Source organism: Zeus faber (genome assembly GCF_960531495.2).
Source record: "Zeus faber genome assembly, chromosome: 17".
NCBI lineage: Eukaryota > Metazoa > Chordata > Actinopteri > Zeiformes > Zeidae > Zeus > Zeus faber.
The window spans coordinates 14,320,267-14,347,419 of record NC_137204.1 but is presented as its reverse complement, the minus strand read 5'-3'; the positions used below and the strand labels follow the sequence as shown (position 1 = coordinate 14,347,419).

Sequence of the window (27,153 nt, the reverse complement as noted above, 5' to 3'; positions counted from 1 at the left end):
TTTGATATCTCTTTTACATTTCTGACGCGGCGTGTTTGTTCCATCTTCCAGCGATGGACGTGCGACCTGACCTGTGCGCTCAGTTTTTTTGGGGGGGGGGGGTGGGGTGGGTTGGAGAAGTGTCTTAATGTCGAATTTTAATGTTAATTCAGCCGCCCCGGCATGAAAGGCGGCAGTGTGCGCGCTGCTCCGCCAGGTAACAACGCCGCCTTTATGCCGGGGCTGCCCGGGAGAGCAGCGAGGCGGAGGAGGAGGAGGAGGAGGAGGAGGAGGACGGAGGAGGAGGGGGACGGAGGGGGGCGGGGCCGCGCTCGCCGTCGGCTCGCGCTCCCCTCCCGAACTCACCGAGCCCGAGCGCACACGCATCCCGGTCCCCCGACCCACCCACCCGGCCACCGCCGTCGCTCCACACCCACGGAGCGACCCCCGGACCGAGCTGCACCGACGGAGCCGCCGGGACCAGGAGGTGAGTCCGGCTTCTGAACCCGCGGCGGTCGCAGCCCACTGTCGCGCGGGACGTAGCAGCGCGGAGCCCGCCGTGGGCGCGGCGTTCACGTTTTAACGCCGCTTTCGATTCATCGGTGATTCAAATGATGCTCAAACGTGCGGTTTTTCGGAGTCAGCCCGAGGGTTTTTTTGTTTGTTTGTTTGTTTGTTTGTTTGTTTTTTGTCTTAGCTCGGTGCCAGAACGTCCGAACTGTCAGAAGTGCTGACAATTTGACAACAAAGTCACGTGGCGTGGGAACTCGGCGGCCGCCCCCCCCGCGTCCGCGTCCGCGTCCGTCTCGCCGCGCTTTTTGCCCCCCTTTTCAATCAGGGAATTGGCTCTAATCCTGCTTAGCGCTCTGATTAATAAGCACCTTTCACTGAAATGCTTGATTCACAACTTACCACTTGTGTTTTTTTGTTTTTGTTTTTTTGTTTTTGCAGATTGTGTGGTCGTTCGCGTAGTTCGGCAGTGGTGACTCTACATAAAACGCCAGATACACAGTTCATTCTGTTTGTGGCCATTCATTCGTGCATTCATTCATGTGTGTGTGTGTGTGTGTGTGTGTGTGTGTGTAGAACGCATGGTGTATAAACATGCGTTGGCGTGTGAATCAATGGGGTCCCTCACATTTAACACTGGCAGCTGGAGCAGAGTTTGCCATCGCTCATGTTACACGCATCAAATAACATTACATTTGAGTGGTGATGATGTAATGGCCCTTTGCTATTGACAAGACACAATGAGATACAGCGGGTGATGTCACGGTTGCAGAAATCCGTGAGAGAGTCTTTAAATGTCAATGGAGGAGGTTTCGCTTCCAGTTCGCCTGCATCTGCAGGTTTTTAGTACACGGGTGAAACCCTGCGACGCGAGTTGGTGTTGTTTCCATTCTCGGGCAGAGACTTCTTCCGAGGCCCGCGCTATCCGAACGTCATTTTGAGGACGCCAAATGGATTCCTGGGGGGTCCATAGGGTTACAAATGAATATACAGTCACAAGCACCGGGCACCGCACGAACAAACGCCTCTCGAAATCAGAGTACGCGCACCTTCGTATTTCTTGCTTTTTTGGGGGGAAATGCAAACGTGATTGCACGTGTGTGGAGCAACGTTCTGTATCTCCGCCCCATCTCAGTGTTGGGGATTAGCTTCTTTCCCACTCGCCGTGTTCAATTTAGTTTGTTTCGTAATTAATCTCCCACATCTAAGCGCATTTGCACTCACGTGAAACAACGAATTGACTTGCATTGCAGTATCCTGTTTTTTTTGTTTTTTTTATGGTTGTGGGTTTTTCATTGTGATCGACCGGGAAAAAAAGGGAGCATCCTCCTCCGCATGTGTTATAGAACATGTGGAATTGGGTGGCGGCTGGAATGAACGTGGTTTGTTTTGAAGCTGGACTATTGTTCTTGTAAATGGTTTCAGATTATTCTTGGCTCTCATCCCGTTTTTTATGCTTTCCCTCGTTTCGGATTTAATTGAAGCCGCCCCGCACTTAGCGCCGCCTTTGCTCTTCAAGGTGGTGGAACACGAGCGCGGCGACGTTGCATGACCAAGGAGCGGGGGAGAGGCGATGTTAACACAGGCTGAACTGTGGTGAAATAGAAGAGTGTTGTGTGTTTTTAAGGGCCTTCCCGTTGGTAGGTCGTAGAGGAGGTTCCGGGGTCTGGCAACGGGGAAGGTGGCCCCTAATGAGCGGGAAGGAGAATCACCTGAGGGAACCTGAAGACTCCGGAGAACCCTTTCCTCGGCCTCTCTCTCTCCTCGCTCCTTTCTGCCGTTTCTCAAGGGAAATCCTCCGTCGTCTCGGCTGTCTTTCTTTTGGGCGTTGTCTCTTTCCTCCATTTGTGCAGCGTCCCCCCCCCCCCCCCCCCCCCGATACCAGAGGTGTGAATCTTCGCTGGCCTCGCGATGTTCGATTCGATTACGATTCACCTGTCGTCGATCCTCGATGCATCTCCAATTGCATCTCAATGTATCGCGTCCCCGATTTTCTATCCGGGCACTGATGTCATTTTTTGGTAAAGATGGGTCATCACACTCACCTCCATTTCCTTTTTTTTTGTGTTATAACTGCTCTGTACTTTCCATGTAACCATATAAGGTCATGTTATTTAGTCCCTCAGCCAGTCTCTGTGCTTACGTGCGGGTGCACACGATGTTCCCCAGAATTTCCCGAACATAAGGATCTTTGTTGAATGTCAAACTTGTGTCACAAAGCAATGTTGAGCTTTTACGCCATTCACAGTAACCGTATCCGCCGGTGAAGGCCGCCTCAGACACTATATAACCAGCCGGCCCCAGACATCGGGGCTCTCTTCTCGAACAGCCCCCTGGTGCGTCTTCTTAAAACTTTGTACCAGTACTTAAAAAATACTCGTCTTCTGATCACTGTCTTTGTCACCTGAGTCCAGCCGTCCAGTCCAAGCTCACTTGATTAACCATCAGCACCGAGGCCTGCGCCAGAACATGGGAACATGTCCGGGGATGCCGTCTGGACCGGCTGCTTTCCTGGGGTTCACCTGTCTCAGTGCGCTCACCTCCGGCAGCGGAACTGGGCTCCGTTGTGCCAACCAGGGGGGCCAATGCGAAAGCGTCAGCATTCGTCGTGGTGGTAGCTCTGCCTCTGCAGTCTCTAATTGTCCGTAATCCCTGCCACATGTTTCCGGCGTCAGACAGCTGGAACGGACACTCCACCCTTTCCCGGTACCGGCGCCTTGTGTCTTTCACAGCCCTGCTCGGTTGGTAGGACGCCGCTTCGGTCCGTCCCGTATGGATTTGTCAACCCACGGTGTCGCACCGTAACCGTGGCAGCCACATCTTCCACTAGCTTAGCAATGAAGTTCGTCACCACTTCCGTAAACTCTCTGACATCATCGGGGCCGGAGCGAAACGCGGCCCAGTCGACGTCACGCCGCACGTCCTGCAGCGTTGGCCTCCGATTGGCCGGTCCAGCACCTGATCTCCCTCGTCACCGGAGCTTCCCGATCAAGATGGAGATAATTCAATTTTGTGTATGCTGTTATTTTAATCACAATAAAATCTGTTAATTCGAAATTGTTGGGAGGGTCCGGGTTTTTTCTTTCATGTAGGCCTAATTATATTTCCAATCTCTAGTATGTTCTGTCACTGCAATGATGCAGAGTCGTCCGCATCCGCATCGCGATGCATCTTAAAATTGAGAAATTTCTGTCTAATGAAAGATCTGATACGAGTTGATACGATCTAATTACTATCTGATACGATCTGATGGGATCTCATGCGTTCTGATGCGATCTGATACCATCTGATACGATACGATCTGATACTATCTCACACGATCTGATGCAATCTGACATTATCTGATACCATCTGCAGCCATCTGATGCCATCGGATGTGATCTGATGTGATCTGATGCCATCTGATGTGATCTGATACCATCTGATGTGATCTGATGTGATCTGATACCATCTGATACCATCTCATGCGATTGTTTCCTGCGTAACAGGAAATAGCTCTGTCAAACAATGGCAGGGTTACATTTCTGCCTCCACCAGATATCTTTCTCAATCGTTATTCCTCTCCTCTCTTGTCTGCTCTTCACCTCCTCTCCCCTTGTTTCCCTCCTTTCCTCCCCTTGTCTCCTCTCCTCTCCCTCCTTTCCTCCCCTCGTCTCCTCTCCTCTCCTCTCCTCTCCCCATCTCTCCTCTCCTTCTCTCCTCTCCTCTCCACTCCCTTTCTCCTCTCCTCTCCCCTTCTTTCCCTCCTTTCCTCCTCTCCCTTTCTCCTCTCCTCTCCTCTCCCCATCTCTCCTCTCCTTCTCTCCTCTCCTCTCCTCTCCCCATCTCTCCACTCCTTCTCTCCTCTCCACTCCTTTTCTCCTCTCCCCTTCTTTCCCTCCTCTCCTCTCCTCTCCCCATCTCTCCTCTCCTCTCCTCTCCCCATCTCTCCTCTCCTTCTCTCCTCTCCTCTCCCCTCCCCATCTCTCCTCTCCTTCTCTCCTCTCCTCTCCTCCTCTCCTCTCCTCTCCTCTCCCCATCTCTCCTCTCCTTCTCTCCTCTCCACTCCTTTTCTCCTCTCCCCTTCTTTCCCTCCTTTCCTCCTCTCCCTTTCACCTCTCCTCTCCTCTCCCCATCTCTCCTCTCCTTCTCTCCCCTCCTCTCCTCTCCCCATCTCTCCTCTCCTTCTCTCCTCCCCACTCCTTTTCTCCTCTCCTCTCCCCTTCTTTCCCTCCTTTCCTCCCCTCCTTTTCTCCTCTCCTCTCCTCTCCTTTTCTCCTCTCATTTTCTCCTCTCCTCTCCCCTTCTCTCCCCCTCCTCTGCTCCCCACACGCTCTCCCCCTCTTCCCTTTTCATTTCCCTTCCTTTCCTCCCGTTGGTTCAAGGGGTCCAGGCCACCAGTAATGCTCCTCCATGCTGTGACCTTCCTCCAGGGCACTCTTCATGTTTTTACAGTGAGGTAGCCAGGGGGCTGGTTGAGACAGATCAGTCGCAGGAGCCCGGACATTCCTCAGGCGACGCACTCAGCATGCACACAAACAGCCTTGACCCATAACAAATACATAACAGAGGGAGGAGGGAAACAAACACGGAAAGGAGTAACCACAGGGTAATTAGGGGTTTGTTATTGTTGGGCTATCTGTAGGAATTGCAAATACCTGCAAATACCCGGTTGTTCCCGTTTGGGTTCTTCTTCCCGCTTTTTTTTATTTTTATTTTTTTTTTCAAATTTTTTTTGCAGACTTGCATCGAGAGCCAGTTTTTATTTCACGGCGATTTAAAATTTTTCAACCACTTTGCCATGGCCTGAGACCAACGTCGGGATAAGACCACGACTTTAAATGCCAAAGACTACATGTAAGGCCACATATTTACATCCAAGATTTCTTACACATAACGAGTCTGTCCTCTTATTTATTGTAGTACAGAGACATGCGTGCTCGCCTTTGGAAACAACTGCATCTCACGCACACACGCGCACACACGCACGCACGCACACACACGCGCGCACCACACACACACACACACACACAGTCTTATGAAGTTGTCATTCTTGTGTCATATCTGCAGCCGTGCTGTGACTGCAGTCAGGTCTGCTCTGGTCGATGCGGTGCGTCGTTTTGTTCATTTCTTCCTTCGGCGAGCTTTACCCCGACTTCTCACCACCGAAGCTCACTCCCGCTCAATCCAACACGACAATCCCATCAATGGGTTTATTATTTTTCTGCACTCTTAAAAAAACAAAAACAAACCCCAGCTCTATTATGCGCGCACACACAGACGCGCCCGCACACGTGCAGAAATGTACTTTTAATCAGGTATTGAAAAGACATTTAAATATTTTCCACGGAGGGAAATACATACACACACACACGCACGTGTCCTTGCACACATGCTGCACACACACACACGCACGCACGCACAGTCGATGCCTTGTGGGCAAGAAGCTGCAGTAGGAGGTGCAGGAAGTGATTTCCATCGCTAAACCAGATGCTCCTCGAGATCAGCAATTAAAATGTCTCTCTGTTCATCACTCTACTAGATCATTATCCATCTTGCTGATGTATCCACTCTCTGTTTTCTCCTCTCTTTGTCATTTATTTGATCTTTCATTCTGTCTGTTTCCTGTCCTTCCTTCCCCTAACTGAAATATGTCGTGTTTTAAAGTTGTTTTTTTTTGTTTGTTTTTTTTGTTTTTTTTTTCCAGGAAGCTGAGGTCATCTATCTTCTCTCGGTTGTTGGCGGTTAAAAAAAAAACCCCCACATTTTGTAGCGAAAATACTGTTGTGTGAATCATAATTGAACTAGAAAGGGACAGTTGCGCAAGATTTGTAATGGAAGCGTTGGCCGAGTGTGATCAACAACTCCGGGGGAAACGGGTCCGGGGTGTTACCAACCAGGCTGGCCGGACGGGGCCAGATTGTGGAAGGCTGCCGGTGCGCGGTTTCAAAAGGCTGCCGTTGCATTACCTGATGTCGTCACGAATGTGGGTTTTGTTTGGCAGTTTTTGGGTAATTGCTGTTGAAATATGCTGTTCCCCGTGAATGCCACCCCTGGACATTGCGTCACGGATGAGGTCAGGAGAAGGTGGTGGCGTAAAACGCTGCGACTCCGCCGCCGAGGGAACGGTTGGGTCGGTGGAGGAGGTGACTCAAGTGACTTGTGCAGATGATATAGGTATGAACCGCTTAACGGAGTGCTTCATGAAGGAGAAAGCGCGTGAAACATGGATATGTCATGGAGAACATCTTTCCACTTTTTTTTCTTTTTTTTTTTTTCACGACGAAGACGTGGCGACTTAGCCGCGGCCATACGACAGCCGTGCCTACCCTCGTGGGAAGTCAAAGCCAGGGGGCTGAATCGAGTCATTCAATTCCAGCGAGAGTCAGCGGTTTGGCTCCCAGTCGCACTCCATAAATCTCCCAGCAGCCTCCTTGCTGCCCAACCCCTCTGAAGAGTTGAAGAGCAGAAAATTGATTGGCTTGGCCGTAGACAATCTTTTCCATGTGATCATTTCGGGTATTGGGGTAATTTCATTTCATTAATAAATGTGCTCGTCAACCTTCGCTGATATCGCCGGAGCGCTATTTCCTCATGATCTGAACGGACGAGGCAGGGAGAATAAAGTCACTCAAACGACACAACTTAACCATTTCGAGGAGGTTGCTTTTCCTCCCGGCCCATAAATATGGGAATGTTACGTCTCCTTCATGGGAAAACTACCACGGCTGTAAACTATTTATTGCTGTGCCGTGTCTTCTGTGAGGTTTGGAGGTGAATGCTGCGAGACTGTGAAGATGCTAATGTGATTTGTCGAAAAGCTTACATGGCCTCGAATCAGTCATACCGTATTCAGTGGCCCCCGCCCTGGCATGTGTGGAGCGCTGCTTTTTTTTTTTTTTTTTTTTTTTCCCCGCAAGAATTCGATCTCATTGGTGGAGTTCTGGCCGGGTGAGAGACACCCGGTCTGCCCCTTTTCAACCATCGGCTAGAACACAGTCAAGTATTCACTCCTGCAATATACTAATCCCTTCTTTAGGATTGGCTTCACCTAGCCTGGTCAAAGACCCAACTGTGTGGGGAGTCAACAGAGACGTAGACTGATACACACTTACACACACCCATACTAACTCACAGCCACAAAATATATATATCTATATATATATTTGCTTGCTTTTAATAAACATATGCATACAACCAAAAAGAGTGTCCTCAAAAAGGGTCATACTGGATGACATTCAAATGTAGATACAGTATACGCCCACTTTTTTAAGATGACTATAATTGCAGGACATGACCTTTTTCCTGGTTGAGAATACGTTTGTTTTTTTGTGACGCAGCAGTTCATTTCATTTGTACACACACAGACAGTCTAAATATGTCCATGAGAATACGCCGCAGAATTAAGCGCTCATAGTTTCACGTGTCCGCGCGTCGGGGACATTGTTTTTTTTTTCGAGGAGCCGCGCTTGCGGGGGTGGAATGCTTACTTTGGCTTAGAAGGTTGAAATTGTTGCCTCGCGAGACATTCTGTAACGAGCGCGTCGAAAATTCCAGGGCACGTTCCCTGATCTCTTGTACTTTGAAATGAAGCGAATTGCGGCGTGACGGAGTAGAGGTCGACATGTTGGAGCGCTACTAGTCCGGGTGGAGGAAAAATAGCCAAGACGTGTAATGTCAATTTAAAGCTGAACAGACCTAAACCGGCATGGAATACTGCTCTGCAATGCAAAACGCTGTAGATTGCAAAAAAAATCACCAGCCCCTACAGCCAGCTGTTGTGTTGATGTTCCCACGTCTTTCTGAACCACGTTGATAAAGCTGGCCGGTATCTCGAGCTTCCCCCGTGAAACTGGGGCTCTTTTCTGATAGCGCCGGGACCTCGCTTCCTCCCACCACCCGTCGGGCGGGAACTGGGATATCTAACGCACGACGAGCTGGAGAGACAGGAGGTTTTGCACTGACACTGGGGAGGTTTGATTCTCTGTGACAAAACAGGATTTCACACAGCGCCACTTTTACTAACCGCTTTAGTCTCGGATCGCGGCGGTAACAGACATCTAATAAGGCTGGATTTTTGTGGCGTCGCCCCTGTAATAGAGAGTTGACACGATTGGACGATTGGGAAAGCCCCAAAAATGTGATTGAAATGATTAAAAAATAAATAAATGTGACCGGCGTTGTTGTTTGCAGACCGACACATTAACCGCACTCATTGACGTCCGTGCCTGAGTTGAAAAAAAACGTTTATAGGATGGGGAAAAAAATAAAAAGTGCCCAGCTTTAATAATGATGTTGATTTCCATCTCTCTCTCTCTCTCTCTCTCTCTCTCTCTGTCTGTTTGTCTGCTACGCTCCCTCTCTCCCATCCCGCAGAGCTCAGGGAAACTATGCAGCATCTGAGGAAACCACCGGGGACCGGCGAGGATTTGCTTTCTCATGGAACGTAGCCCTTCGCCCTCTGCATCAGCCTCCGTACGGGCTGGTGTGTCATCATGCGCACTCGCAAACCTTCGGCTTCTTATTAGCGCCCTACCATGTCAGGACACTCTCCTATTTCTGGACACGCCGTTTCTCACGCTCAGCCTTTCTGCGACAGCCAATTTTTTCAGACTGAGAGGCTAGGAGCACACGACGAGTCACGGATAAATAATAATGTAACCGGTGACAGCGTAAGAAACTTTTACGGAGAATAGACCGGAGGGTATAACATACAGTGTATTTAAAAAGCGTACTTTAGTGACTTAGTGCCTGGGCGTATGACCTCATACTGATAACGTCAGCGATGTTGTCCGACACGGCCCCCTCTGCTCACTGCTCTTGAGTAATCCATCATTCCAACAGTTTTGTTGGAGCGGCTGGTTCGTGAAGTCATCTGACGTTTTTGTCCCGCGTCGCCGGCCCCGTTGTATTTGAGCTGATTCCTGCCGAACATCCTGAGTTGTAAGCATCGGCGTCGCGAGCGTGTCTGTGATGCTGCGCCGTGGTCTTTTAGCCTGGGTTTCCCGTGTTGGCGGGGTTCTTTTGTTTCTCTGCTGCACCCTGTCCCTCCTCTATGTTATGACGTGCAACCCCCCGCGCTCCGACGAACCCCCACTGAGCCATGCCCTGCCCCGCGCCGGACACAACCACCCCGCCTTGGGGGGGACAGGGACCGGGGCCGGGGCGGGTGGGACACGCGGGGCCGGGGCCGGGTTTGTCCAGGGCGGGGGTCCCGCGCAGTCCTACCAGGCCCTCCTCCAGGAGCGCGAGGAGCAGCACCGCCTCCACATCACCTCCCTGAAGAAACAGATCGCCCAACTCAAGGAGGCCCTGCAGGAGCGTAGCCAGCAGCTAAAAGGAGTGCAGGAGACTCTGGAGAAGACGGCCGGGGCAGGGGGCCCAAGGCCGGCACAGGGAGCCGGGGTCCTGGGAGGCGGTCTCGGGGAGGCCCAGGGAGCCAAGAGCCAGCAGGCGGACCTCCAAGAGTTCCTGACAAGCCAGCTGTCGAGGGCCGAGGTGAACGTCGGCAGCAGATTGCCGAGTGAGTACGCGGTGGTGCCGTTCGAGAGCTTCACCCTGCAGAGGGTGTACCAGCTGGAGATGGGCCTCACGCGTCACCCCGAGGAGAAGCCCGTTAGGAAAGACAGGAGGGAGGAGCTCGGGGAGGCACTGGAGACGGCCATCCACAGCCTCAACACAGTCCCGTTCCATCAAGACAGGAGGGGCGCGGCGGACAAGGCCAGCAAGGTCTACACGCCGTCTGACTTCGTAGAAGGTGAGAAAAACTCTCTCCCTCTCCGCCCTCCACACTTTGATGAATTCCCTTTGCTTTTTGCATTTCCTCCCTTAACTAGCCGCACAGATCCCCCCTGTCTGCGGAGCACATTAAAAGATAATACAAAAGCAAGATGTAGAAGGAGTACGGGGCTACCTTCGGACGCTGTGTGTTCGGGCCCTCCCGTTGTTCGGAGTCGCGGCCGTCCCTCCGAGTGAGGCGACGGGAAAGCCGAGAAAGGGAAGGAGAGGGAGGGAGGGAGGGAGGAAGAATGGAAGAGAGCAAGAGACCGACAAAATAAGGAAGCCAGGCCGTTCGGCTATATCCTCTCAGACGGTGTGCGTGGCTGGTTGTTTATGTGTTCTTAAAATTGTCTTGTTTATGTCACTACGTATATACGCGCATGGCTTCTTGACATCATCTCAGGACAACTGGGGAACACCACAGATGCCGACGCTGCCTGAAATGACCTTTTTTTGGGGCTCGTTCAAAGCTGCACCGACGCGCTCCCCTGCCGAGACCAAAGAAATACCCCGAAGAGTCGCCGAGAGTAAAGCGGCTTCCGCAAAACTCTGTAATTGCGCTGCTGTTCCGGGCAGATGCATCTGTTTACTCAAATAGACGGTTTTGAAGGGACACGCTCAGAAATCGAAAATAAGAGAGCGGCCGCCAGACATATAGACGTGCGCGCTTTTATTTATTTTTTTGCTTCATTTATTGCTCTCCACCTTCCCTCTCCATTTAAAATTCATTTTCCCACGGGCCCTGTGTGTGTGTGTGTGTGTGTGTGTGTGTGTGTGTGTGTGTGTGTGTGTGTGTGTGTGTGTGTGTGTGTGTGTGTGTGTGTGTGTGTGTGTGTGCGCGCGCGTGCGCGTGTGCGTGCGCGCATTTCTGTACAGCTGTTTCCGTGGCTCTCTGGCGCGGTCCGGAGAGACTGTTTTCCTTTGTGGTCTGAAATACCCTGCCTGCCCCTCTGCTTTGTATCTCCCGTCCACGCCCACAGACGCACTCTTCATCTGTCCTTGGCAGAGAAACGCCAGCAGATACCGGGGCGACGGGATGCTCGGCGGTGCCGTGAATGCTGGGAGAGCGCGCTCTTTGGGAAAAGCTCGGGGGCTCGGCGTTTGGAGCGGAAAAAAACAAAACGTTATATGTCGGCGTAAACCAGGCCCCGAAAAGAATGAATAAACAGCAGCCTTTGTCTTCAAAACAATATCACAAAGAGGGACGGATGAGAACCGATGGGTGGGAGCGGGTTACTTTTCCAGCTCACACTCCTACACCTCTATTATGTCTGCATACATTTGCATCCCGTATTCGTTGAAATTCTCTTATATATGCGTACCCCCGAGTTTGGCTGTCATCGTATCGTACATCTCTTACGCTGTAAGACCGTGAAAAGGGAGTTATGGGGGCTGAGCGCTACGGAGAAAATGAATAGATATGTAACACAAAACAGATCAATATGCTCTCTCACAGCGATAATCACCTCAAACTTAAAAGCGTTTTTTATTGATCATTTCTCTCCAATTCCGCTTTTGGAGTAAGGGCAGTATGTTGAGTACGTCCAATGTAGGGTTGACGCATTATAGTTATTATAAGAATTGTTTGACAAAGCCAATGTTGAAACATGAAAATCCTCAGGTATTTTTTTTTAGTTATTGCCCCCCCCCAAAAAAACCAGTTTGGTGGCGCTGTCATATCACGCTATTACTGCACGGACACGTTGCGAAGAGACCCCCCCCCCCCCCCCACGGTACTCACCGCTCTCTCCGGCACCTCTCCAGGTATCGCTCGAACGGAGCGAGACAAAGGGACAATGTACGAGCTGACATTCCGGGGCGCGTCCAGCAGGGACTTCCGGCGCCTGGTGCTCTTTCGTCCCTTCGGCCCGCTGATCAAGGTGAAGAACGAGCGGGTGGACACCGCCGACGTGCCCATCAACATCGTCGTGCCGCTCTCCCGGCGGACGGACAAGTTCAAACATTTCATGCGCAACTTCAGGTCAGTACGTTTCTGGGTCTCGATCAGTTTTGGGGCGCTCTGCGGCGCGTGGGCGACGCGCTCCCCTCTCTAACGTGGCTCCAAACAGGAAACACAAGCGCCGGTGAAGAGGATTGTGGCGGGATGAACGACCGGTGGGGGACGGAAGGGCGTCAGAGGAGTGGAGAACCATCGCTGCTCTTCTACAGCTCTATTGTGCGCTCTCAAAATAATAAATTGTTTTTTAAAAGTGTATGAGATAATTATTCGCCAGCGGGAAGGAAGTTGGTTTCTGATGTGATTCCGGGAAGGACACATTTACATTTACATTTACATTTAGTCATTTAGCAGACGCTTTTATCCAAAGCGACTTACAAGGGAGAATAACATTCAAGCTACATTGCGACAGAGATTAGTGTAACAACAACATTAGTGTAACAATAAATACTGCTAGGTAGTGCTAAGTAATTGTAGGTTAGGACAGGAGGTACTCACTGAAGAGCTGGGTCTTCAAGTGCTTCTTAAAGACAGAGACACTCGACTCCTCTAATTCAGGGTACCTTCCTATGTAGGCTTAAGGTTTTGTGTCTGCAATAACAATTACTTTTTAATTTTTTTTTACATTTTTTGGCATACAAATACCCTGTGTACACCGCCGCATCCAAGATGCAGTAATCTGCGAGGGGAGTCGAGATCCTCAACCTGCGAAGCCACTCTTTATTTATGTGACTAATCCCACGGGTTGATGATTAACCTGTGGGATGACAAGAGCGCCGCTTTTTTTTTTATTATACAAGACCAAACGAACAAAAACCGTGTTCTGCCATCTCATCATTACTTCTCCGAGAGCGGGAAGGAGAATTCTGGAATAGCAGTTTGAAATATCAATGTAAAGTAGCGCACGCAGAATACTGCCTTTCAGTAGGTCAGTAGGCGCTGTCAGCAAATAAGCACGTTTTGTGTGAGATTTGAGCGTTTCGGTCTTCCAATGAGGCTCTTACATAATTACTCAAATTCTCTAAAGCCGGAAAGCTGAAACCAGAGCAATTGTGTTTTTCCAACCGGGTTTTTGGATCCCTCCGGGAAAACCAGGCGTCACGTTATAATTACTCTCCGTGGCGAAATATGCACAGATGGGACAAAATATGACAAAAGGGTAATGGGGGAGTGATTACGGTTTGATTCACAACGGTGGAAACTAAACACCTACATGACGAATTGTTTGCTTTTCACTTGAGTGGCTCGGGGGAAAAGATGAATGTGATTCGGAATGCGCTCGCTGCCGCTTATCAAAGCTATTTTTACTTGTTAAATCTCGCTAAGCAGCAGCCTCACCGCACGTTAAAATGCTCCCTGGGTAGAACAGCGGCGCTCAATACACAGCAGCACGGCCAGTCGAGCTACTTTAAAAAGACTCGCAGGGTTGCTGAGTAAACACTTTAACCTCATCTATATTGAAGGTAAGCCAGGAAAAGTGTGTGTGTGTGTGTGTGTGTGTGTGTGTGTGTGTGTGTGTGTGTGTGTGTGTGTGTGTGTGTGTGTGTGTGTGTGTGTGTGTGTTTTAAATGCACCGTGACATCCTATCCAAGCACTGCATGTTGGAATGCATTTATGTTGCACCACAAAATAAAAAAACGAGAGATACAGAAATGTATAAATGAATATATATATATATATATACTTTTATTTTATTTTTATTTGAGTCTTATTTTATATGTATTTTTATTTAATTTTTATTTAATTGTATTTATATTATTCTATTTACTGACTGCATTATGTTTTTAGGAATCAGTTAGTTTCAGTTAGTTGCTAGGTAGGAATTAAGTAGCTATTATGTTCGGTTTAGTAACAATTGTGCATAATCTCCGGGTGCGTTGCAAAGACATTTCACTGCATATATGTATTAAAGTATGTATATGTATGTGACAAATAAACCTCTTGATTCTTGAATCTACTCTATACTGTATATTGCGTGTATACATGGCTATTTACGTGTCAGCCAAAAACCTTCAATATCCATAACGCATGCCTGTCTTTTGGAAGAATTTTTACACTGCATCGCAGACACAGAAGACAACAATACAAAGGGACTGATTGTAACAGAAGCAAAAAGGTTTTCCCTGTGTGTGTGTGTGTGTGTGTGTGTGTGTGTGTGTGTGTGTGTGTGTGTGTGTGTGTGTGTGTGTGTGTGTGTGTGTGTGTGTGTGTGTGTGTGTGTAGCCCATTTCACCTGTCCTAAAATGCCTGCAGTGTCCTTCCACTGTGTGTCCCCTCCGCTTCATTTCTCTCTCTCTTTTTTTTTTTTTTTTTAAACATCCCCCAACGCCAGCGCTGTTCCTTCCTACAATTCCCCTAACGGAGCTTTATGTAAGACAGCTTTCATCTATTGTTCCTCACTCCGTGTGTGTGTGTGTGTGTGTGTGTGTGTGTGTGTGTGTGTGTGTGTGTGTGTGTGTGTGTGTGTGTCCGTCCTCACAGGGAGGTGTGTGTGCGTCAGGACGGTCGCGTCCATTTGACAGTGGTGTATTTTGGGAAGGAGCAGATGAGTGAGGTCCGCAGCACTCTGGAGAACACGTCCAGGTGGGTAAAATCACAGCCGGCACCAGATCCCTGACACCAAAAACGGAGATAAATAACGGACCAGTGAGGAGAAAACACGGCTGCCGCTCGGCCGACTCATCTACAAACTTTCTCCCACGGACACTCACACACACACGCACACACACACGCGCACACACACACACACACAGACACACACACACACACGGAACAACCGCTGCTCTTATGCTGTTCTTCACATTGCAATCTTTCTTCTATCTTTTCCTGTCCCTCCCCCTTCCTGTCTCTCTCTCTCTCTCTCTCTCTCTCTCTCTCTCTATCTCTCTCTCTGTCACACACACACACACACACACACACACACACACACACACACACACACACCCACACACACACACTTCCTCTCCCTCAGCGCTGCAACCTGACTTGTTTGTTGCCGTATGAATAATGGATCAGCGTGCCACACATTCGGCCACCTCTCTATGCCGGCTCACACAAAAATTCATTTTGTGAGCTGGGCCCCCGCTCGCACGCGAAAAAAAAAACCCCAAAAACCCTCGGATCCAAAGCGATCGGAGAGGTCAGATCCACTTTTAATTGAGCCGCCGATTTCCCCCTGTGCGGTTGCCATGGGGATCTCCCTTCTCTTCCCAGCTTGACAGTTTGGAATAAGTCGGAGCATTTCGGGTTTCACGCCGTGCAGGGCACTCCGTCTCCGCCCGTGCCCGTGTCTCCCACATTAAAGACGCAGCAGACGGTGAAGTTTGTAGGTTCTTTTTTGTCGTCGTTTGTTTTCTTCAGAAGTTCAGTTTGAATGGGAGGAAACACGTCGAATCGCACTTTCGGTTTTGTGTCGAGCGGATACGCCGCGCGGCTCACACAGACACCGTCAATATGTTGTTTTTTTTTAGTTTTTTTTTTGGTGTTCCTTTTTTACCGCCGTAAAGCCGCTTAGAGAAATTCTTTAGAAAGCGGGTGAATAGCCGAGTGGGTAAACGACTGTGAAGGTCTGAAAGGGAGCGGCGAGAAGGAGACGGGGTGAAAGAGAAGGAGAGGAACGGGCGAGAGAGAGAGAGAGAGAACGGGCATGGTTGGTACAGTGTCCGACAAATCTGGCTCTTTCTGCTTGTTAAGCTATTTATATTCTGCTCACAGCCAATGCAATTCCAATCGTCCGATCGGTGAATGTGCACACGGACTTATCCAAGCTATAATTTTACCGCCGTAATGAAACAAGGCGCGTTGAACGACCGGTTGGTTTCTTTGGTCTGAATAAATGGGGAGATGTGTTGTGTATTCTTCTCTACGGTAGATCCATTTCTGGCACACATACAACCGCACAGACAAGCCGACACACTAACGCGGCACTGCAGTATAGAGGGCTCCCACACAGGAAGACACGCATGCACGTACACACACACACACACACACACACACACGTCAATATCGGTTCCCAGCAGCATCTGGTGGATCATTAAATTCGGGCAGATTTGTTTCCACAGTGCCATCGCCGCAAATTAAATTTGCCCCAGTAACGCCTGTGAAGTCCACGAGACATAAACAAACAAACAAAAAATGTGTTTTTTGAAACCTCTACTATTGGTTGTGCCGCGAGATTTCGGTGGAGTGAAGTGAAGCTGAAAAATGCTATGATGGCTTCCAACTGGACTTGATGTCTCCACCCTTGCCGTACGGGCTCCTGAGCCTGCTGGTTCCTACTTTTTACCCGGACCTACGACTGGTTAGAATGGGAAACGGTCAATTAGCAAAGCTTTAACACAGCCGAGCATGTAAAATAAATAGTGTGGTGTGGGGGTGGTGTGGTTTGAGCCGCCACACCTGTCCTTGGTCTAGGTAATTGGGGACCCAGGATCAGAGTGGCTGCATACCTGTTGCTCATTGTTTGGTCTAATGAGCAACAGGTAAAACCCCCATCGCCACACACACACTCAGGAGAGGAGCCCTTGTCATGACACATCTCTATCTGCTCCTGGGCTTGTTCCAACTAGCCCACTCTCTACAATAAACTGGTGTCTCCAACCCCGTCGTCTGTGTCTCTGTGCCGGAGGTCGTCCAAACTGCCGCAAATGGTCTCGGAGGTTGCGCCTTCGCCACAGTCTGCGGAGGGATAACAAGCCTAACGTGTCAAATACTGTGACTGAACACGAATGCCGAAGGCAGACGGGAAAGCACACAAATTACAAAGCTGAAACGAACTACGCCGCTTTAAGCGAAGGCCAAAAAAAAGGCGGTATTTCCGATTTAAAACAAAGCCATAAAGAGATTGGAGGGGGAAAACAGAACAACAACAGAGAGCCGGCGTTGGTGTGAAAGAGGGCGTGGATGGCGAGGGAGATACAAGTCAATACACATTAATAATTACTGCGCGGAGGAGCAAATGAGCGGAGGAGGAGGGAAAAAAAAGCAGAGGAGGGCGGTGGTGTCAAATGTGATGAACGCAGGAGTGAAGCGCCAGGTGAAGTCGGCGACACGGTCGTGGTTTTAAAGAAGCGTAGAGGTGGAGTAAGGGAGCTGGTGTGAAGTGTGAGGAGGTGGAGAAGGAGGGTTGGAGCGGGCTGACACGACAAGCGCTGACGTTCCTTGCATCTGTTGCTGGTTTTTCTTAGTATTATACTCCTGCCAAATTGGGGCGAAAAGAAAATACTACAGCTCCCTGGTCTCTTTTCAACTCGCTGTGTAGCGCCACCTAGTGTGAACAGGCGGTCGGCCTTACCGTCTTACGTTTCCAGGAAGGGGATGCAGGGGGTCGCCAGCCTCTGTGCTTTCTATAGATCGCTGTGTAATAGGCATTGAATCGGATGTTTTTTGGATATCGTTTTTTTTTGGGTTTTTTTCTCGTCTTTGCATGGGTTTCGACAGCTACCGTCCACCGATTTCCCCCCCGGCTCCATCGCTCAACAGCATATATTGTTTGCTTTTATCAAATTATACATAAAGGCCTGAGGAGGACGTGGTTCAGGCGTCGCTCTCCCTGGAGACTCATGGATCAGATTCATGGATACTTAGGATTTTTGTGGGCTCTTTTATATGTGGGCTGGTATATTTTTTTAATTAAACGCAGGCGTTACTGATACATATAACTAAAAGGAAAAAAAAAATACTGTTGTTATGTAAAAGGACTCGAGAGAGGACGGCTGCTGATGTTTTTGCAGGTTTTTTTGGGTTCGTGTGACTTAAATACACGTGTAATGTTACACACACAGACATGCGCGATTTCAACGTTATAGCCTCTTTCGAATGCTCGTACCTTGTCAGCGTTGTGAATTTTTAACCTTTTTATATATTCGTGGATCTCGAGCTATTATCCTGACATTAACTTCAACCAAATTTCAACTACTAAAGGCTTTGTCCACCAATGGGTGGGAAAAAACACACGCTTGTCAGCCCAGGTGAAACCCACAGAGGTGAGACTGCGGTGATTTCACGAAGGCATGGAGACCGGCTTCCTCCTCCTCCTACAGTCATCAAGACACACGCACACATACACAGACACACACACACACACACACACATTTTACAGGAAACGCTACAAGTATTTCGCATAAGGCTGTCATTTAAAAAAAATAAAAAATCCTCTTCAAAGCCCCAAAAATGTTTGGAACATGAAGACACACTTTTTTATTCCTCAAGACCGGTCCCTGGGGTTCGTTACTTAGTAGAGTTTTAGCCTTTTAAACGATGAATTCCTGACAAAGCAGCATATTCTTTCCATCGCGGCAGGCGACGGCTGCAAGGTTTGACTTCATTACTATTTGGAAGAGGTTGAGACGACGGGAAAAGCTAGTAGACGGTACTCCAAATAAACACACCCTGGCATGCTCGCCCTGTCCTTCACACGCACCGCGCACGTCTCTCAAAATGACACACACACACACACAAACATGCACACACAAAGTGTATGGGCAGAGAGGAGGATGATTCAATCTGCCAACGGCCAAAACACACTGTGGATGTTTCCCCTGGTCACCCTTGTTTCCCTCGAACAAATCTGAGAATGTCTGGCTCTGTGTGTCTGCTCTGTCTACCTACCGTGTGTGTGTGTGTGTGTGTGTGTGTGTGTGTGTGTGTGTGTGTGTGTGTGTGCGTGTGCGTGTGCGTGTGCGTGCTTGCACGCATGTGATGTCATCCGTGTGTCATGAAGGCCCGATCCCGTTTGTTCTGCCTGGGAGAGTGAGGCTGGGAAATTAGCTGTTCTCTTTTGAAGCAACTTTGTGTTGGTGTACCGTACGTGTGCGGGAAGTAAGGATCACGTCCCTACTAGGTAAAAAATAAATAAATGAATAAATAAAAATCACTTTATGGAACGACGTCAGGATGGGAATAAGAAGCACTTGAAGACCCAGCTCTTCAGTGAGTACCTCCTGTCCTAACCTACAATTACTTAGCACCACCTTGCAGTATTTATTGTTACACGAATGTTGTTGTTACACTAATCTCTGTCGCAATGTAGCTTGAATGTTATTCTCCCTTGTAAGTCGCTTTGGATAAAAGCGTCTGCTAAATGACTTAATGTAATGTAAATGTAATAAGAGGAACACGGGTTTTCCCACGTAAGACTAGATTTAAAAACAAATCTTTTAGAATTCGAAAACCTAGGAACCTCCGACGAGCGCCGCGGTGCGCACTGTCGCATTGAATGGAAGTGGGGTAAAGTTGACATGTTGCTGTGACACTTGCATCCAGGATATTCGATAAAGTACCTTGATCTTATCTCATTTAGCCACCCAGGAGGCCAGAGTGAGACGATGCTTTCCCAACTCACTTTGGTGATCGGGGTTTAGACGGGACGCCTTCCTCCCACTCGCCAAACAAAAAAGAGCAAAATGTCATCTGTTCCAATATTAGAAGTTCGGTTTGTTTTCCAGATGAATGATTGAAGTCATGTCACATTCATTGGATAAATCTCTTTACTCCTCCCCCCACTCCCTCTCGTTTTAGTTTTTAGCGTCGCATTTCTGGTGACATTCATCGCCATCTCGGTTTTCCTTCCTCTGAAGGGAGTCCAATTTCAAGAACTACACGCTGCTCCAGCTGGACGAGGAGTTTTCCCGGGGCCGGGGTCTGGACGTGGGGGCCCGGGCGTGGAAGGGAGGCAACGTGCTGCTCTTCTTCTGCGACGTGGACATCTACTTCACCGCCGACTTCCTCAACACCTGCCGACTCAACGCGCAGCCCGGTGGGGACTGGGCGACAGCAACGAAAGAAAGGGACACACGCACACACGCTGATAATAAATATCTAATGGCCCCCTCTGTCTCCGTCTTGCAGGTAAGAAGGTTTTCTACCCCGTGCTCTTCAGCCAGTACAACCCCAACCTTATCTATGGAGGTCCTGACCACATCCCGTCTGTGGAGCAACAGCTGGTAACGCAGCGCGCCGTCATCCATTTTACGGTTCCTTTACATTTACAGGCACAGGCTGCCAGCCGCTGATGGGAAATAAGTTCTGAGCGGTATAAATATTTACTGAGCAGTATTTCCTCTGCGGTCTGTGAAGGATACGTGTTTCCCGGAACCACGCCGCCCTTTGTTTTGATGTCGTGTCACCGTTAGTTCCCCCCCCCCCCCCATAAATTTCACCGGCATTTCCTCTCCTCAGGTGATCAAGAAGGACACGGGGTTCTGGAGGGACTTTGGCTTCGGCATGACCTGCCAGTACCGGTCGGACTTCCTCAACATAGGTACGGGGGATTTCACGACAACGCATCGTATAAGGCACACATAGATTGTACATGTCCTCCTGCCCTGCATCAATACTATTGGAGTTTGTTGCTCATGTTTTTAACTCAAAATATCATAACGCCGTGGATAAACACTTGAATTCCAACATATAATAGACAGATACAATAAACATAGATATAATCTGTCTTTTCCATTATAAGTGACTACATTGTCATTAAGCCCTTTAACAACGGGGTTATGACATTTTACACTCAAAACAGATTATAGCTGATGATTGATTATTGCCAAACATCCCTGAACATTTTTCATTTTGCAATGACATAGACAAGATGCCACAAAAACAAACTTAAACAACAATTGATGCTTGAATAACCCTAAAGGATAACACAACACAGTATTGGCCTGGAGTATGTAAAACATATTATTATTATTATTATTATTATTATTATTATTATTATTATAAGAAGAAGTATTAGTAATACAAGTAATAGTGTTATTATTTTTAAAAGATAGAAAACTCAACTTTTACCCTGATGTAGCAAAGGGATTATTATTAGTAGTAGTATTAGTATTATTAATGGTATTATTGTTGTTTTTTTTCCTCTATTATCATAAGAAATAGTAGTAGTCATAGTAGTAATAAAAGTACTAGTGGCAGTATTGTTTGTGTGTGAGGACCTACGACTGGTTAGAATGCGCAGGGAAGGTTTGATAACAAGCCAAACGCTTTAAATACTTGTACTGAAAGCAGGCAGGAAGCACAGCAATGACAAATCTGAACGAACTACTCCGCTTTAAGCGAAGGCCAAAAAAAAAAAAAAGCCGCTATTTCAAATTTAAAACAAAGCGATAAAGAGACTGGAGGGGGGAAACAAAACAACAACAGAGAGCCGGCGTTGGTGTGAAAGAGGGCGTGGATGGCGAGGGAGATACAAGTCAATACACATCGATAATTACTGCGCGGGGGAGCAAATGAGCGGAGGAGGAGGAGGAGGAGGAAAAAAAAGCAGAGGAGGGCGGCGGCGTCAAATGTGATGAACGCAGGAGCGGAGCGCCAGGTGAAGTCGGCGACACGGTCGTGGTTTCAAAGAAGAAGCGTAGAGGTGGAGTAAAGGGAGCTGGTGTGAAGTGTGAGGAGGTGGAGAAGGAGGGTTGGAGCGGCCTGACGCGACAGGCACCGACGTTTTCTCGCTTCTGTTGCCGGTTCTTCTTAGTATTATACTCCTGCCAAATCGGGGGAAAAGGTAAATAAATACTACAGCTCCCTGATTGTGGTCGGTCTGTGTAGCGCCACCTAGTGTGAACAGGCGGCCGGGCCTCGCCGTCTGACGCGCGCAGGAAGCGGGTTGCGTTGAATCGAACGGGTTTTAAATATTGTTTTTCTCCGTCTTTGTCGGTCTTGCAGCTCCGGCTCCATCGCCCGACCGCACGTGTTGTTTTTTTTTTATTTGTTTTACTTAATTATATAGAAAGGCCCGGAGAGGAGGTAGCGCAGGCGTCGCTCTCCCCGGAAGCAGCGGACGGAAGATAAGACAAACAGCCGCAGAGACTTAACATTGTGATTCATGGTTACTTGGGATTTTTGTGGGCTCTTTTATACGCCGGGGTGTCGGGGTGCCTTTGTAAACCACAGGGCAGAGGACAACAGAGGAGTTGTGGATGAATATAAATAAAAGGGTAAAAACACACGATTGCTGTTGCTAAAAGGACTTGACTTGTTTTCTGCAGGTTTTCTGTTCGTATGGATTAAATGCACGCACGGTGTTACGCACGCACGCACGCGCGCACACACACACACACACACACACACGTTTTCTTCTAGTCAAGCAAAAGGAACAGGATCAGGTCGGCTCTTAAGCGGCGGCACGGGCAGCTCTTTTTGGTGTTTTCACTTCGACACCATTTCAACGTTTCGGCCTCTTGCGGACACTAGCCCCCGCGCCCACGGTAAACACATTTCTTAAAAAATGTTTAAATGGGATAAGCTCCCATGTGTGTTTGGCTCACAGGCGGCGATTGTCTGCGAGCCAAAAAGAAAAACAAAAAAGAAAAATCATTCTCAGACTATTCTCAAAAAAGATTCTTCCTCTGGCTATTTCAGTTATGTTCAACCCCGAAGCCAGTCGTTGGCACAAACAACACGGATACAGAGAGTCTTATTTACGGCCCCAATCAAGAAACACGCCAAGCATGTGCGGGGCAGGCGGGGCAGGCGGGGCAGGGAGTGCGGGAGCAAAGTGGTTTGAGTCTCCGCACGTGTTACGCGACGCAGGTTCGAACACGTCCGGCGACGGAACAGGTTCGTGACGCGCGAAATCCTGATTCCTTTGCGCTCACATCTTGAGACACCTGCTTTTTACTTTGCAGTCAAATTCTTAATAATTCGGAGGCATTCAAAGAAATCAACAAAGCAGAAAGTATAGACGCAAGATGTGTGATCTACCTTTTGTATATATATATATATTTTTTTTTAATTGTGACTCGTCTTTTCTACGGCCGCACACAGCCAGAAAGTGAAGTCATCTGTATTTATTATTTGTTACTTATTTTGCTTGTTTTCTTGTCTCCAGGTGGGTTCGACGTGGACATCAAGGGCTGGGGTGGCGAAGACGTTCACCTGTACCGGAAGTATCTCCACAGCAACCTGCTGGTGGTCCGCGCGCCGTCGAGGGGCCTCTTCCACCTGTGGCACGAGAAGCGCTGCGCCGACGAGCTTCCTCCGGAGCAGTACCGCATGTGCATGCAGTCCAAAGCCATGAACGAGGCCTCGCACGGGCAGCTGGGCATGCTGTTCTTCCGCCACGAGATCGAAGACCACCTCCACAAGCAGAAACTGGCGAACTCTCAGAAGACATAAAAAGAAGAAGAAGAAGAAGAAGAAGAAAAAAACCCCCAAAAAACGTACGTCACTCTGCAGCGATGTGAGACTGCATGGACGTAAAGACGGCGTTATTTAACCTCCCCTTAATTTAACTGCCAAAGTGGAATACCAGCGACGTGTGAATAGTTGTTCAGCTTCAAACAACTGGTTCCAATCAGATAAGGCCACCTGTAAACATTTTTTATTGTGCCATCTCCTGTTGCAGGCAATAACCAGAGTATCCAAACTGCTGCCAAACTGGAGTTCAATACAAAAGCGAGAACATTAAGTTAATATCTGCTCTCTGAGGTCCCGGAAACGTGTTTTTAAAGTTGTTGTTTTTTTTTTTTTTTGCTGAAAATACCACTCAGATTATGCATTTGAGCCATTCGAACGTGCGTCCGATCCACCCTGTCTGAAAAACGGGTTGTTTCAATGGGAGGAGCCTCCCTCCCAAGGCCCCTCGTTCTGCGAGCCAATGGGGTTCGAGCTCTGCTCCGGATTCCGCTGTATTTTTCTGTAAACTTCCACTGATTTCACCTCATCAGTACACTCATAATATCTGTTTCTGAACAAATTTGAGGCAAGAAATAAGGAAATAATCTACGGTTCTGTTTGGAGAAACGCGGAACAGATCATGTGCCGCAGCCTACAGTACAGAACACATAGCAGAGTTATTCTTTAAATACTTAGGTTTGCCTTATCTGCATTTTTGTCACAGACAGTTGGTATTAATTCATCTTTCTTTTAAAAGATTTGTGCTGTTCTCTGCAGCCCAGGGCAGTACCCATGATGAGCTCTCAGCTTCGGTGCTTGCAGGTGCAGTGGCGCTCCACTCGTGGGTGGAGTTCTTCAGGTGGAGGGCGGTTCAGATTCTACTGAAGTGACGTATAACACTGCAATGACGTATATTAGGCCAGCAGAGCTAGGCGGCTCGTTTTAGGACATGTTTTCTGAAACAGACAGCTCATAAACTGACTGGGTTGTCTTCTTTTCGAGTTTGTGTGTCAGTCGGCCCATCAGAGACCCATGTGCACAAGCACTGGAAAAGTGGGTTTTGCATAATAGGTCCCCTTGAAAGAGGAGAAATAGCGCATGCACGAAGGATGTTGGTACATGAAATGACTTAAGATATGAAATGAAAGACTCCATTATAGTGCACAATGTGCCTTCTCTCTGCAGAGCGTTTAACAAACTGAGGATTTACCTGCTGTTCGCACTGTCTGCGCCACTGGAGCCCCCTTCTGGACACATAATGAACTACATGTTCTTGTATAAAATGAAGGACTCGATAAAAGCCTTGTAAAGCGTTATTAATGAACCAATAATCAATTTCATTGATTATGTTTATTATTTTTTGCATTTCTTGCCATTCACCATCCATGCTCATGTTTTTTATATGAACTTTTTTTTTCCTCATACAGTATTAGAACACATTGACTAGTACAACCTTTGTTAATGTGGCCAGAAAATCAGAGTAAAAAGTTGTTAATGTTATTAAAATGCCAGGAGTTTTCTAAAGAGGATATTTATCAGTTACAATTTTATTTTTATGTTATCATCCATTGTATTTTGGGCTTATTTTTAAAATACTGGCTTGATTAGCAATAGGTTTACTGTTTGCAGGATAATATGACTTCCAGTATTTGTGCAACATGGCTGATTAACATGATATTATATTCTGTTTAATATCTACAGCTTTGTGGTAAAATTGAGATATGGTAATGAGTATTTTCGGCAGTAATACTATTCTTCAAGCTAATATTGACGATGGCTTCGTAAGTCTGAATGAGTCTATTGAAACTCATATTTTTGTTATGCTCATATCATGATCATGTAACCTCTGTGCACACAAAAGATAAACCACACACTCCCATTTCACACAAGACCACATGTAATTAATCAAATTTTAATTATAAATATGCAGAGAATTTTTTTTTCCTTTTTGTTTGTTTTGATATCCAGGACCCATGTAGAAATCTGCAATGTGTTCTCATTTAGTCTGTGCATGTATATACACATGCAAACACAGATGGTACACCTAAAAAGCCAGGTGTAATACAAGTGGTGATAACCATAATAAGAGAAAATGTGACATTAAGTGCAAAGAATGGACTCGTTAGATAAAACACGACGCCACCATTTGATGCCAGAAAAAGATTTAACATAAGGTTCTGTTTGTCATATCTTTTTTTTTTTGTTGTTGTTTTTGTTTAGAAATTTTGCTCTGGCACTTCATTTTTACTATTACAATCTTATTAAAGTGACCCTTTATTAGATGACCAAAGGTATTTAACAACAGACATCTTTTTTCTAATCGGGTAATTATTATAAAACATGAAACACTTTTTTTCTGGAACTATCATTTGAGTATTGTTTTTTTTTACGTCATTGAATAAAGGGGAGTTTCATTGTATATATTTTATTTTGGTAGTTGATCCAGGTACTGTTGTAATGAGGTGACACACATGACTATAACCAAACATTATACGGTAATTATATACAGTCAAAATGTCCTTTTTCTGGAAGAGTTTTGGATATCATCAATTTAAATGATAAATCGACAGTGTTATTCATATAATTACCTGTAGATGGTAGCATTTCATGGAAACTCAGGGGAAACAGCTGCTTTAATCTTTATACATTCATACATTCATACATTCATACATTCATACATATTTAGAGGACAAGTAGGAACAAAAACAAGGTGGCCCCCTCTTGCGCAAATGTAACATATATTCAGTGACTCCCACTTGATAGAGTCATATGAACCTGAATCAGAGACCTTACTTGAGTCAAGTGATCCAGTCACCCGAGGTGGAAAAAACGGGTTGACTTCCTTTTAATATATTTTTGATAGATAAGAGGTTTATCGCAAAGAGAATGATTACAACAAACAATCAACGCAGCTGAGCTCTTGTGCTGCAAGCTCATGTACCAATTAACGGATCTGAATAGATTGAGAACAAGCTCAAGTTTCACACTGAAAGTGAGAACTGTTGGTCGGCCGAAATAATACAACAGTCAAGTGAAAGTCTATGTATATAGAACCTTTTAACAGGGGTTGACCAAAGCACTGAACAGGCTTTTATACCATGTACACAAATCATGTAAATGCAAAGAATGTAGAAAGAAATGAAATGCAAATAAAAGACAAAAGGGAAAAAAAAAAAAGACACCAGGAGGGGAAATCAGGGTGTAAAGCTCTGCTTGAATTAAAAGCCATACAATAATAATAATAATAATAATAATAATAATAATAATAATAATAATAACAACAACAATCATAATAATAATGATGATGATATTATTATTATTAATAATAATGATAATAATAATAATAATAATAATAATAATAATAATAATGATGATGATAATAACAACAGTCATGATAATAATGATGATGATATTATTATTATTATTATTAATAATAATAATAATAATAATAATAATAATAATAATAATAATAATAATAATGATGATGATGATGATGATGATGATGATGATAATAACAACAATCATGATAATAATGATGATGATATTTTTATTATTAATAATAATAATAATAATAATAATAATAATAATAATAATAATAATAATAATAATGATGATGATGATAATAACAACAATCATGATAATAATGATGATGATATTATTATTATTATTATTATTATTATTAATAATAATAATAATAATAATAATAATAATAATAATAATAATAATAATAATGATGATAATAACAACAGTCATGATAATAATGATGATGATATTATTATTATTATTATTATTATTAATAATAATAATAATAATAATAATATAATATAATA

The 27,153-nt window shown here is 46.6% G+C and overlaps 1 protein-coding gene across 1 annotated transcript; it reads left to right on the top strand.

The window, feature by feature from the left end:
• Nucleotides 1–376: 376 nt before the first annotated feature.
• csgalnact1a (chondroitin sulfate N-acetylgalactosaminyltransferase 1a) lies at nucleotides 377–25,712 on the top strand. Its single transcript, XM_080017391.1, has 8 exons — nucleotides 377–466; nucleotides 8,845–10,225; nucleotides 12,013–12,229; nucleotides 14,687–14,788; nucleotides 19,783–19,961; nucleotides 20,054–20,148; nucleotides 20,384–20,465; nucleotides 23,037–25,712. Exons 2-8 carry the CDS (start codon nucleotides 9,442–9,444, stop codon nucleotides 23,321–23,323), a joined length of 1,746 nt encoding a protein of 581 aa, XP_079873517.1. The 5' UTR covers nucleotides 377–466; nucleotides 8,845–9,441; the 3' UTR covers nucleotides 23,324–25,712.
• The last annotated feature ends 1,441 nt before the right edge of the window (nucleotides 25,713–27,153 follow it).